General features: G+C 52.6%; 1 protein-coding gene across 5 annotated transcripts; it reads right to left on the minus strand.

The window, feature by feature from the left end:
* Positions 1–395: 395 nt before the first annotated feature.
* LOC128070515 (arylsulfatase D-like) lies at positions 396–12,914 on the minus strand. Of its 5 annotated transcripts, none has more exons than XM_052663815.1 (10): positions 12,664–12,914; positions 11,719–11,868; positions 10,661–10,782; positions 9,471–9,593; positions 7,141–7,564; positions 6,385–6,521; positions 5,571–5,705; positions 4,743–4,905; positions 2,721–2,842; positions 396–1,379 (listed from the first exon to the last, which is right to left on the minus strand). In XM_052663815.1, the coding sequence occupies exons 2-10, from the start codon at positions 11,841–11,843 to the stop codon at positions 1,015–1,017; spliced, it is 1,716 nt and encodes a 571-aa protein (XP_052519775.1). In that variant the 5' UTR covers positions 11,844–11,868; positions 12,664–12,914; the 3' UTR covers positions 396–1,014. The 5 variants fall into 5 exon arrangements, with proteins under 5 accessions (XP_052519775.1, XP_052519774.1, XP_052519776.1 ...); XM_052663814.1 differs by having other exon boundaries at positions 12,550–12,914; XM_052663818.1 differs by having other exon boundaries at positions 1,020–1,329; positions 12,550–12,914.
* Positions 12,915–14,282: the final 1,368 nt, after the last annotated feature.

Below are 14,282 nucleotides of genomic sequence, written 5' to 3' on the forward strand. Positions count from 1 at the left end.
GCATGTGTGTGTATAGATATTTTCTGTATTCATTCGTCCATTGATAACACACTTGGGTTATTTCCACGTCTTGGCTATTGTGAATACCACTGAAGTAAACCGGTGCAAATAAGTCTCCAATACCCTGATTTCATCTCCTGCAGACAAATACCCAGGGCTTCCCTGGGGGCTCAGGTTAAGAACCTGCCTGCAATGCAGGAGATCTGGGTTTGATCCCTGGGTCCAGAAGATTCCCCCGGCAGAGGAAATGGCAACCCACTCCAGTGTTCTTGCCTGGAGAATCCCATGAACAGAGGAGCCTGGAGGGCTGCAGTCCATGGGGTCTCATAGAGTTGGACATTGTAAGGTATAGTTCGGGCCGAGGCAGAAAGAGGAAAGACCATCTCAATAGAAGTAGGTTACCTTTATTTAGGCAAGGAAGGGCGACAGTCGGCCTAACGACCAGGCTGAGTGCAGAGAGGGACCAGGGAGGCTCCGTATTTATAGGGAGGTTTATAGAAGCGATAAGGAAACGTTAATTAGGAGGGATGTTTTGGGTATTCTTTAGCTGAGATGGCATTTGTAGTTGGGCAGGGGGGTGATAAGTCTTCTGGACAGGTGTAGGGGGTGGAAGATTTCTGGACAGGGGGTGATAAGCCCCAGATAGATGCAACTGGCCTGGGGCATCAGGGTGGGACCTAAAGTTCTGTTTTGTTTTCTCCCAAGTTAGATGATTCAGCAAGGGCCGTTGAAACCGTTGTTTTCTCTTCTAGGCTCAAAAGACTCCTTCAGACATGGCTGAGCGATACACACAGACACACACAGACACACAGACACACAGACACACACACACACACACACACGCAGGGCTGGCATAGCTGCATCCTAGGGTAGTTCCATTTTTTGGTGGCTGGAGGACCGTCCACCCCGTTGCCCCCAATAGCCGCTGCAGTTGTCCCTTCCCGACAGCACACAAGGGTCCCGTTCTCCCTGCCTCCTCACCCACCCCGGGCTGTAACCTGGGGAGCGGCGAGGTCAGGTCTCCCTGGGGTCCACGTCCCGGGAGCATGCGCAGAACGGGAAGGACCCGCAGCAGGGCTGCAGCCACGGCTTCCAGACCACGTTCCAGAAGGACAGCTGCTCAGGCGCCGGGCGCAGTGACCGGCGGTGCTCCCGGACCGCCCGGCCCACGCGGGCCACCGCCTCGTGGTACAGGGGCCCGGCGTCGGGGTACAGGGGCCGGGCCTCGGACGGGTCCTCGGAAAGGTCGAAGAGCAGGGGAGGGTCGTGGTGGGTCACGCCGGCTCCCGAGCAGGGGCACACGCTGCGGCCGTGGCAGGCCCCTGCGCCCTCGGGGTGGAAGCGGGGCGTGGTGTAATGGACCTTCCAGAGCCTTCCGCCTAGGGGCAGACGGAGTCGGTGCCCCGTCAGCTGCGCGGACAGCTGCATCTCTCATCCCTCACCTTTCTGTCTTTTGTCATGTTATCTACCTGTATCTCTTCCTCTTATGCGGCTGTGTCTGACTCTTTGTGACCCCGTGGGCTGCAGCCCGCCAGGCTCCTCTGTCCATGGGATTCTTCAGGCAAGGATACTGGAGTGGGCTGCCATGCCTTCCTCCAGGGGATCTTCCCCACCCACGGATCGAACCCGGGTCTCCTGCACTGAAGCAGATTCTTTACCAGCTGAGCCACCAGGGAGGCCCCTCTGTATGTAACTATTTGTTGTCTACCTGCTGCGGCTGCTAAGTCGCTTCAGTCGTGTCCGACTCTGTGCGACCCCATAGACGGCAGCCCACCAAGCTCCCCCGTCCCTGGGATTCTCCAGGCAACACTGGAGTGGGCTGCCATTTCCTTCTCCAATGCAGGAAAGTGAAAAGTGAAAGTCAAGTCGCTCAGTCGTGTCTGACTGTCCGTGACCCCACAGACTGCAGTCTACCAGGCTCCGCCGTCCGTGGGATTTTCCAGGCAAGGGTACTGGAGTGGGGTGCCATCGCCTTCATCTGTTATCTCTGTGTATATCTATTTCTCTATCTAGTCATCTATCACGTCACCTTTTCCATCTGTTATAGATCCATTTACCGACCACCGTTCTATCCATCCACCCATCTATCCACCTGTCCATCCACTTATCAATCCATGCATTCATCCACCCATCCACCTATATCCATCCATCATCTATGTATCCATGCATCCATCCCTTATCCATCCCTCTACACATCCATCCATCATCCATCAACCCACCCATCCATCGATCATCCATCCATCCATTCATCATCTATGTATCGATTCATCCATCCATCATCCACCTATCCATCACCCACCCATCTATCTACCATCAGTCTGTCTATCCATCCATCCGCCCACCATCCATACACCCATCAATCCATCCACCCATCTATCCATCCATCCACCTGTTCATCTACTAATCTGTCCATCCACTCATCCATCTACCCATCCATACATCTATCCATCATCCATCCACCCATCAATCTATCCATGCATCCATCCAGCCATCATCTACAGAGCCATTTATCTATTCACCCACCCATCCATCATCCATCCATCATCCATCCATCACCCACCCATCCATTCATCATCCATCACCCAGCCATCATCTATCCATCCACCCACCCATGCATCCACCCATCCACCCGGGCACCCACACACCCTCTAGGTTCCATTTCCCTGGAGGACCCTGATGGAGACCAGCACCCACCGAGTCGTGGGGAGGCGAGTACTCACTGTCCTTGTCGTGCCAGCGGGCGGCGTGGAGATACGGCCCGCAGTAATGAAACAGGAACTCGTGTGCCGAGTGCTCAGCATCTCCCCGCAGCAGGGGCAGCAGGCTCCGGCCGTCGATGACCCTGATTCAAGGAAGAGACCACGGGAGGGACTGAGACTGAGGCTATGCGGGCTGCACTGTGGACCTGGGACCTTCGAAACCCCAGGACTGCCAGGACCTCAGGTAACACACAGTGGATCAGACACGCCTCCTCTCCCCAAGGCTGCCCAGACTGCGTGTAGCACATCATGCATAGAAGACACACAGACATACCCAGACACAACACCACACACCACGTTGACCGCAGATATTAACACCAAGTCTTCTTAAATTCCAGCTGGGCTGCCCGTGCCCCTAGGCTGAAGTCTAGGGCAGCAGAAACCTTTTATTTATATTTTTTATTTTATCTATATATTTTTGAATTTTTATTTTCTATTAGAGTATAGTTGATGAACAACGTTATGATAGTTGTAGGTATATGGCAAAGTGAATCAGTGATACGTAAAACATGTATGTATTCTTTTTCAAATTCTTTTCCTATTTAGGTGATTACAGAGCATTGAGCAGAGTTCCCTGTGCAGTACAGCAAGGCCTTGTTGGTTATCTATTTTATATATAGTAGGTGAGGTTAACATCTCTAATTAGCAAGGCTTTGAGTAAAGCAGATTGCCCTGGGGTTAGGAGGGTGAGTCTGGTCCGATCAGTTGAAGGCTGTCAAGAGCAAATCTGAGGTTTGCTGGAGAAGAGAAAACTCTCCCTCAACACAATGCTACAGAAATACTCCTGAATTTGCGGCTTGCGGCCTTCCCAACATCAACTTTCAATTTGCCAGGCTCTACCACTGCGGGAGCCAATTCCTTGTGATAAATGTCTTATTTTGACCCCACAGACTATAGCCCGCCAGGCTCCTCTGTCCATGGGATTCTCCAGGCAAGAAGACTGGAGTGAGTTGCCATGTCCTCCTCCAGGGGATCTTCCCAACCCAGGGATCGAACCTGGGTCTCCTGCATTGCAGGCAGGCACTCCTTACCATCTGAGCCACTAGCAGAGCCCTTCTTACTTACACACACACACACACACACACACACACACACACACACACCCCTACACATGTACTGCTGGCTCTCTCTCTCCAGAGAAACCTGCTGAACTACAAATACTACTAAACTAAAAAATTAATAAGATGGCTTATTTTTTTGCAGTAAGAACTAGGGGGTAAAGTACCTTATATTATTATCCATCACACACAAATATTTATTGGTAACCTTTTTTTTCAGGCTTTTTTTGGGGTGGGGAGGGTGACAGGTAGAATCCTCATGCCCCAAGCAGGGATCGAACCCATACCCCCTGTGAGTGGAAACATGGATTCCTAACCACTGGAGATCTAAGGAAGTCCCTTATTGGTTATCCTAAAGGAAGTAAAATCCAATCTTGTATCAAAATATTTACTTCTATTTCTTCTCATGTATGAGAGGGACTTCTTGGGTGTGTATCGAGGTACATAATCATTTTTCAATCACATTTTCAAGGGACTTCCCTGGTGGGCCAGCAAGGTTAAGACGCTGAACTTTCAGTGCAGGAAGGACACAGGTTCAGTCCCTGGTCCGGGAACTAAGATCTCACATGCTGTGTGGCACAGCCTAAAAATAAATAAAATAAACTTTAAAAAAAAATTTAAATTTTCATAGCCACACCAACACGTGGGCAAGATTGCATCTCAGAAGATTAATAGGAGATGTCACATTCTGACGATTGCCTCTCCGGATTGTGATGCCGTAACATAAACTCTTGCCGGAAAAAAGGGCAAAACAAGTCACTGGACCCAATAGTTCATTTAGCCTTGTTTCCCTGGGTGTGGTCATTTCACATCAGCCTGTCCCCTACATGGGAGCCTATTTTAAACGTTCTCCTATCGTGGAATATTTTTCCCAAAGATATGGACGAGGGAAGGGGGCTCTCTCAGGACGCAGGGAGGAGTGTACCTGTCCTGGGGCACCTGGCCGCCCGCCAGCTGGACCACAGTGGGGAAGACGTCCATCAGGCTGGTGGGCTCATGGATCACGCGGCCGGCCGGCAGGACCCCAGGCCACCGGAATATCCCTGGGACCCGGATCCCGCCTTCCCAGCCGGCCATGCCTTTGCCGCCTGGAAGGGAACGACACCATTGCCTTCTCAGGAGATGCTCCAGCCACACCCGGATGTACCTGTGTGGGTCTGTATCCAGTGTGTATGCTCGGTCGCTCAGTGGCATCCGACTCTTGGCCACCCCATCGCTGTAGCCCACCGGCGCTAGTGGTAAAGCACCCACCTGCCAGTGCAGGGGATCTATGAGATGCTGGTTTGATCCCTGGGTCGGGAAGATCCCCTGGAGGAGGGCAAGGTGACCCATTCCAGTATCCTTGCCTAGAGCATCCCATGGACAGAGGAGCCTGGCAGGCTACAGTCTGTGGGGTTGAAAAGAGTCAGATACGACAGAGTGACTGACCACACACACGTAGACTGTAGCCCACAAGGCTCCTCTGGCCACGGGATTCTCCAGGCAAGAACGCTGGACTGGGTTGCCATTTCCGTCTTCAAGAATAGTTCAGATGAACCGTATCAAATTTTATTTTATTTAAAAAATTTTTTTTGGCCATGCTGAAAGGCATGTGGGATCTTAGTTCCCTGACCAGGGATCGAACCTGTGCACCCTGCAATGGAAGTGCGGAGTCTTAACCAGTGCACCACCAGGGAAGTCCCTCATGTCGGATATTTAAAAGTACCAATGTAAAGAGATTTTACCCTGGAACCCCAATGCCCACGGGCCTTACCTCTGTATATTCCATTCCACCCGCCCAGTTGGACGTGTCCATCTCTCGCCTCCAAGTGTCCCCCGTGATCAGAGGTGAAGTATGTGAGAGTCGTGTTTTTCAGACCGTGTTTTTCAACGGCGTTCAGAATCTCCCCTTTAGGAAAGATGCGGCATTTCAGGGCAACGTAAATGAAACAGCATCTGAGAATTCAACACAACGTCTCCTTTCTGAGGGTTTCCCAGGTGGCTCAGTAGTAAAAGAACCCACCCACCTGCCGACGCAGGTGATGTGGGTTTGATCCCTAGGTCGGGAAGATCCCCTGGAGGAGGGCATGGTAACCTACTCCAGTGTTCTTGCCTGGAGAATCCATCCCATGGATAGAGGAGCTGATGGACTGCAGTCCACGGGGTCGCAAAGAGTCGGACACGACTGAGCGAGTAACATTTAATTTTTAAGCTCTTTATCGAATGTACTACAATACGGTTTCTGTTTTATGCTTGGTTTTTTGGCCACGAGGCATGTGGGATCTCAGCTCCCCGACCAGGGATCGAACCCACACCCCCTGCATTGGAAGGTGAAGCGGTAACCACTGGACCACTTGGGAAGTCCTGTCGTGGCAGCGTTCAATCACAGACTTTAGAAGGACGCCTTTGTGCAAAAGTAGACAAAAGAAATAGGAAAGGCAGAAGGAATCTGCGGATGACGTGGGAGAACCTTCCTCTTCGTCTTTGATTCTTTACTGAAGGCTGGCTCCTGGGGAGGTCACCCACGTGTCACCCCGCCATCCAGGGAAGGCCAGGAACTAATGAAGCCTGGCCGTGGGCTGACTTACCCACGAGCCAGTCCATCTCCTCCACGTTGTCGCCGTACAAGCCGTGCCGACTTTTCCCAAGGAACCTTTCTGTGGTCACCAGGGGCACATGGACATGCAGCAGAGACAGAAAGAGCAGGAAAGGACCACGCTTATTTCTGAAAGGAGAAGAAACATGCTTTGGCTACAAGAGCATCTCTCTGATCCAGGATTTCAAACTAGAGACCGAAGGCTCGTGGGCATCAAGTAATTCACATCTGTTTGCTGGGGGTTTCAGCATCTGGAAAACAACTGAAGAAGTCTGCATCAGATACTATGATCTACATACTTCAGACAGGAGCTGCAGCAGAGGACAGGGGTAGGGGTCTGTCCCAGGAACGCCCCATAGGGTCGTGTCAGCTGCATTTCCGTGTCAGCACACACAGCCCCCTTACTCTTTAAAGGTGCTGCGCAATATTCTAGACATCCCAAGTGGCTCAGCGGTAAAGAATCCAGCTGCCAATGCAAGAGACGGAGGTTCATATCCCTGGGTTGAGAAGATCCCCTGGAGCAAGGCATGGCAACCCACTCCAGTATGCTTGCCCGGAGAATCCCCAGCACGGAGGAGCCTGGTGGGCTACAGTCCACAGGGCCACAAAGAGTCAGACACGACTGAGCGACTAAGACACACACACACACACACGTCTGCTCGGAGAGCTGGCAGATTCCCACCGGTGATAAACAGACTCAGATGCACCCAGAACTCACCTCTGATTTCCAAGGGGATGGCGCCATTACCTTGCAAGAAAGGAGACAGCCTCCTTGAGCACGAGGCTCGCAGCTCTTTCCAAAACCATGGGCTGCTCAGTGACTTCGTGGTTTCTCATCAGGATGCAGTTCCAGCGGCGGACGAAGCCAAAGCTGGCGTACCAGGACGTGAAAAAGAGCAGGACCAGGATGGCCACACTCAAGACTAGTCTCCAGGAAACGGAGATCAGCCTGCAGGCTTTGCCGGCCACGACGGTCAGCACGCCCAGGGCCATGATCTGGGTGGAAAGCCACAGCCTGGCCCTCAAGCCCGCGTCCAGTGCCGGGGGCTTGTCTGGGTGGCAGTCGTTGATCAGCGTGAAGGGCATGCCATAGAAATAGTCAAAGCCGTGGTGCAGAGGGTGATGGCAGTGGTCGTTGCGCGAGGCACAGTTTACACCCTGATGCCATTTTCCTGAAGACAGAAGCAAGAACTTAAAAAAAAAAAAAAGAAACATAAAAAACAGCATACGTCTAAGGGATTCTGCCTGAAATCTCTTTCTGAGGGTAACTGGGAGGTTCATCACCAACTCAGTGGTCATGAGTTTGAGCAAACTCCCGGAGACGGTGAAGGACAGGGAAGCCTGGCATGCGGCAGTCCATGGGGTCGAAGGGAGTCAGACACGACTGAGCGACTGAACGCCACCACCCAAAAAGCAATAGGGGCTTCCTAGGTGTCTCAGTGCTAACGAATCTGCCTGCCAATGCAGGAGACACAAGAGATGCGGGTTCAATCCTTGGGTTTGGGAAATCTCCTGGAATAGGAAAAGGCAACTCACTCCAGTATTCTTTCCTGGAGAATCCCATGGACAGAGGAGCCTGGCAGGCTACAGGTGCCCAAAATTCCACGTGAAGAAGTGACACTTTTTCCCTTGTTCCTTTGGTCCCCCCCTCCGCCACGACTCACAAGCTATCTTCAGAACCTATAAGACTCTGTCCTGGTTCCCAACCCAGGAATCTACCCTTTTACATTTAAGGAAACAAAAACAGCGGGCTGCAGTGAGGATTTTGGAGAATAAAACCATACAGAAGGATCCCGCCTCCAAAGCTTCCCACCATCTGATGTATTAACACTGGGTTTTGAGATGAGGTGTGGCATTTAAACTAATGTCTAGAAGATTCTGACCAGTGCCGTGAGGAAAAGATGGACTGCTCCAGCAAAGAGGCTAACGGAGAAATATTTTAAAGTTACAAGGACTCCCTGAGAAAACCATAATTGTAAAAAACTCACGTACTCCAGGAGGAGGCAATGGCACCCCACTCCAGTACTCTTGCCTGGAAAATCCCATGGACAGAGGAGCCTGGTGGGCTGCAGTCCATGGGATCGCTAAGAGTCAGTCACGACTGAGCGACTTCACTTTCACCTTTCACTTTCATGCATTGGAGAAGGACATGGCAACCCACTCTAGTGTTCCTGCCTGGAGAATCCCAGGGACGGGGGAGCCTGGTGGGCTGCCGTCTATGGGGTCGCAGAGTCGGACACGACCAAAGCGACTCAGCAGCAGCACATACTCCAGTGTTCACTGCAGCACTATTTACCGTAGCCAAGACATAGAAACAACCTAACTGTCCACTGACAGATGAATGGACACAGATGTGGTACCTATAGACAATGGAGTATTACTCAGCCATAAAAAAAGAATGAATTTGAGTGACTGCTGGTGAGGGTGGATTAACCCAGAACCTGCTATACAGAGTGAAGTAAGTCAGGAAGAGAAAAACAAGTATCCCATGTTAACACGTATGTATGGAATTTAGAAAGACGGAGCAGATGAACCTATTCGCTGGGCGGGAATAAAGACTAGAGCGTGGATAAAGGACTTGTGGACACAACGGGCGAAGGAGATGGTGGGACGAACCGAGAGAGCAGCGCTGACATCTATACAGGACCATGTGTAAAACAGACAGCTAGCGGGAAGCTGCTGCACAGCTCAGCATGGGGCTCTGTGATGACCTAGGCGGGTGGGGGGCGAGAGGTGAGCCAGAGACTCAAGAGGGAGCATTCTTCATGGCTGTCTGACTTCACTGCAAAGCAGAGAGCAAGACAACATTGTGAACCAACTATCCTCAAAAAAAGTCTAGAAAAAAATAAAGAAAAGAAAGAGGAATATTATTAAAAGAAAATAAAATTACTGGGTTAAAAAAAAAAAAAAAAAGACTCTTCAATTCCAACCTGGTGAACCATTCAAGAGACATGAGAGGCACCAGCAACTAAATCTGGGTTCTGACAGTTGACCGTTTTCTAGGAACATAGGGTCTTGCGATCCCTGACCTTCACCGTCACGCAAAGAAAGCAGAAAAATATACGCGTCACCACACACCGATGAGGCCCGTGGTGTACCCTTGCCGCTGAAGGATCCTCGCAAACGTGGTTTCATTCTGCGGGAGTCCCCCCGAACCCGCGTTCCACTGCAGGGCCCGGTAGCCATCCGTGGCGTCCATGCCTGCGGAGAGCAGCAGGGCCGAGAGGAAACGTTGGTACTTCCGTACTTCCGGCAAGTACCCTACTTCTGGTAAGTAGGCCGAGGGTCTCCGCTGGGGACTGAGGTTCTCCACCACGGATGACCCTGTGAGGAACCATCTGAAACTGCAACTTGACCTCGAGACGGACTCAAAGATTCCGGACCAACAACACGGAATACAATCAGTTACCTTGAAGGCTTTCAGCTTTCTGAATTCTCAGTAATTACAGAGCTTTTTGGTGGCTCAGATGGGAAAGAAACTGCCTGCAGTGGAGGAGACGGGGGTTCGATCCATGGGTTGGGAAGATCCCCTGGAGAAGGAAATGGCAACCAACTCCAGTCTTCTTGCCTGGAGAATCCCATGGACAGAGAAGCCTGGCAGGCCACAGTCCATGGGGTTGCAAAGAGTCTGGAGATGACCGAGCAACTTGGCAGCATACAAGCACAATATTTACCTAATTCCAGGAAAGTGAATTTGCAGATTGTATTTTAACCATCTATCAACCATTGGCACTTGATTTCTTTTTTGGCTATTTTCAGGATCTTAGTTCCCAGACCAGGGATCGAACCCATGACCCCTCTACTGGAAGCTCAGAGTCTCAATCACTGGACTACCAGGGAAGTCCCACCACCTGATTCTTTTCTTTTTTTTTTTAAAGATATATATACATATATATATATTTGGCTGTGCGGGGTCTTAGTTATGGCATGTGGACTCTGGTTCCCTGACCAAGGATTGAACCTCTGGCCCGTGCAGTGGAAGAGCATGGAGTCTCAACCACTGGACACCAGGGAAGTCCTACCACCTAATTCTTTTAGTTTGTATTTTGTGTTAGCCTTTTTTAAATTTGTATCAAAGTCCCCTTGTCTTTTTATACAGCAGTTGATGGGGTTCTCGCTGGGAAATATACTGAAGTGGTTTGGCTCCGCACCGATGCAATGGACACGAGCTTGGGCTAACTTCAGGAGATGGCTACCACCCCATTTTTAAGGACAGTCCATGGGCGGACGAGGCCAGCCCTTTCCCCAGCCGCCCCCACAACACCCACCTGATCTGAAGGCGTGTCTCCCCGTGAGGAAGGCGGCCCTGCTCGGGGTGCACAGGGGGGCGGCCGCCAGGTGCTGGGTGAGCCTCACGCCTTCCTCCGCCAGCCGGTCGATGTTCGGTGTCCTGGGCAAAGCACACAAAGGTCACCCTTAGGATGGGTCGAGCGAGCTGGGTGGGGTCCCCATGCTGAAAGGTACACGGATGAGTTCTCTATTTGAGGAACTTCCTTTGCTTTAGATGTAATTGCATTTTGCCCCCTGCAGGACCTCCCTGGTGGCTCAGATGGTAAAGCAACCTGCCTGCAGTTTGGTATAACCGGGTTCAATCCCTGCGTAGGGAAGATCCCCTGGGGGAGGAAATGGCAACCCACTCCAGTATCCTTGCCTGGGAAATCCCATGGACAGAGGAGCCTGGAGGGCTACAGTCCATGCGGTCACAGTCGGACACAACTGAATGACTAACACACACACACATATCTGCAGAGACAGTTCCTAAAACTTCTGTTCAGAGGTGGCAGCTGATGGTATCATTCACACGCACTCCAACAAAGGTTTCCGTGCATGCTCGGTTGTGTGTGACGCTTGGAGACCCCATGGACTGCAGCACGCCAGGCTTCCCTGTCCATCAGCATCTCCCGGAGCTTGCTCAAACTCATGTCCATCGAGTCCATGATGCCATTCAACCATCTCATCCTCTGTCACCCCCTTCTCCTCCTGCCCTCAATCGTTCTCAGCATCAGGCTGTTCGCATCAGGTGGCCAAAGTACTGGAGCTTCAGAGTCACTTGCCTGACCTTAGGAATTCTTCTCACCTTCCTAGTCTCAGATTTCCTTCTAACTCTCCTTCTTTCCCTCTGAAGTCCCTTGTGCTCTCTTCTTCCCCTCAGAAAGGTTGATAACTCACTTTTGCTCCAAAAATAACTTTCGCTGTGGAAATTTGATGCCTTAAGGAATTTCCTAATTTCTGCGAGCAGATTTGAAGTCTGCTTCATTCATCCAAACAGGCACACACACACCCCGAGAACTGCCTCCCCGCTCCCCCTATCCGCAGCTCCTGGTACCTTAGTGTGTCGTTTCCATAGCAACCGAGATCCCCAATGCCCAGATCGTCCGCCATTATCAGCAGAATATTTGGTTTAGACGTGTTTGCTGATTTTAATTCGCAAGTCTTCAGAAGCAAACACATGATGAGCAACACATTTAAAGAGTTCCTAGAGAGAAGAAAGAAGGGGGGAAAAGCCAAAAATGAAATAAACGTCTCCTTTGGAATGAAAAAGTCAGCCTTTCAAACAGGTTGCGGGGAAGGTGCAGGGCATTCGCATTCCACTGCACGTGTGCTCCGTCCATAGGTCCAGTCCACCTCTCTGCAACCGCACTGACAGGAGCTCACCAGGCTCCTCCGTCCACAGCATTCTCCAGGCAAGAATAACTAGAATGCATTGTTACTTCCTTCTGCAGGGGATCTCCCCCACCCAGAGACTGAACCGGTGCTTGCTACACTGGCAGAGGGATTTTTTACCATTGAGCCTCCCTGGAAGCTCTTCCTTTATATGACGATTTAACAAAGAAAGGCCTGCAGCCCTTATATACTTTTATCCCAAGGCTTGACCAATCCATTCCACGCAACGCACAGAACTTGAACGCACTAGTTTTTGCTTTTGAAAGTCGTGATCCGCCCAAATTCAGTTTCTTTCACTGAATTCACCCGGGCCCCCCACCTTGCACTACTTTGTAATTAATTCTCGCTGCACCCCGGGCACGCCTGTCCCTGGGTCTCAGAGCTGCCTTCCGCACAGGGGCGGGGGGCCCAGGGTGAGGGGAACCCAGGGTGAGGGGGGCCCAGGCTCCGCCAGGAGGGAAACGGGGCCAGGTCGGATCAGAAGGGGACTTACGTTTTTAAAGGATCAATAGGGGATTAAAAGTACCCTAGACAGCACAGCTGTTTTGATCAAATGATCACTGCTCGGATTTGAAAAGCGCGCGGCCAGCGAGCGTCGGGGGCGTACCCGGCGTGCGCGCGCGCCACCGAGGTTTGGGCGGTCCTGGGTGGTGGACCTGGGCAGGCTCTCCCCGCCCCCCAAAACCCAGAGGCACTCGGGGGCTAGACGCTCCAGCGGATCCCCGAGTCCCCAGCAGGGCCCCCGGTGCCATCCAAGTTCTCCGATCGCGTCCCGGTGGACGTTCCCCGATCGCGTCCGGATGCGCCAAGCAGTCCGGAGACCGGGGGCGGCGTCTCCGCGGTGCTCGGGGTTGGGGACCTGTGGCCTGGGGACTTCCGTTTGTAAAGGACCAATACGGGATTAAAAGTCCCCTAGACAGCACAGCTCCGATTTGCAAGGCGCGCCGCCAGCGAGTGCCGGGCGCCGCCACGACGCGCGGGCGTGTGCACGGCCTAACGGAGATGTGGGCGGTCCTGGGGGTGGACCTACCGAGGCTCTCCCCGGCCCCCAAGCCCTGCGGCCCTGGGCGCTAGAAGCTCCAGCGGACCCCAGAGTCCCCAGCAGGGCCCTCCCGGTGCCAACACCGTCCCCCTATTGGGCCCCGATGCGCCAAGCAGTCCGGAAGCTGGGGGCGGCCTTTCCGCCGCGCTTGGGTTTCGGGACCTGTAGCCCGCGGCCTGAGACTTGGGGAGTGGGGTTACCCTTGGAGGAATTTGTTGTGGTGAAAAGGAAAACAGAGGGATGAGTTTTTCTTTCCCTTTCCTGAGAATAAAGAGAAAGTGAACAGTGAGCAGGCCTGATCATTCCTAGTTGTTGTTGTTGTTGTTGTTTTTTACTTTAACTGGTCGGAACTCTGCGTGTCTGTAACTAAAGTTTGCTTTTTTCTGTCCCCTCACTCTGCAGGAGCCACAATTCACTTTTTTTTTTTTTTTTTCTTGGACTCTATGCTAAACGCACCGCCCCACCTGGTGTTCACGCTTACAACACCCTTCCCTTTGAAGTTACGTGTCAGAAAGAAGGCCCCCAGAGCCACTCTGTCAGACTCAGTTACGGGTTACTGACAGTGTAGGACTGTCTCTGAAACAACGCAAGAGGAATGCATCAGGATCCTATCACGTCTCCTGGGGGCTTGCTTGGTGGCTCAGAAGGTAAAGAATCTGCCTACCCTTTGGAGACCTGGGTTCGATCCCTGGGTCGGGAAGATCCCCTGGAGAAATGGCTCCAGTTTTCTTGCGTGGAGCATCCCATGGACAGAGGAGCCTGGCGGGCTACAGTCTCGCCAAGAGTCCGGAAGGTAGGGCAGGCCGATTGCATCCTAGTGGGTTTCAGGCACACGGCCACGCTGGTGGGGTGTGTGGGGACGTGGTCAGTGTGCAGAACGGGGGTGTGTCTTACTTTGGGGATGGAGGGCGCGCGGCGAGAGGGCTGGAAGGAGGCTAGTGAGTGGCTGGAGGAGGCCTCTGGGGCGGGACAGGAAGTCTTTGGAGAGCGGGGGAGGGCTGCGCCACCTCTACCGGGGCGTAGCCTGCCTGCCCGCCCTTGCTCCCCGCCGCCTCCCCCACTTTCTGGTCCCTTTCCCCGCCGCCCCCCGACGCCCCCAACCCGGCTCTCTCGTCCCGCCGGCGTCCAGGAAGGCGAGCTGGCCTCCAGCTGCGTTTTGGCGACTCCGAGGCGCCAGCGCAGGC

The sequence above is a fragment of the Budorcas taxicolor genome, chromosome X (genome assembly GCF_023091745.1).
Source record: "Budorcas taxicolor isolate Tak-1 chromosome X, Takin1.1, whole genome shotgun sequence".
NCBI classification, from domain to species: Eukaryota; Metazoa; Chordata; class Mammalia; order Artiodactyla; family Bovidae; genus Budorcas; species Budorcas taxicolor.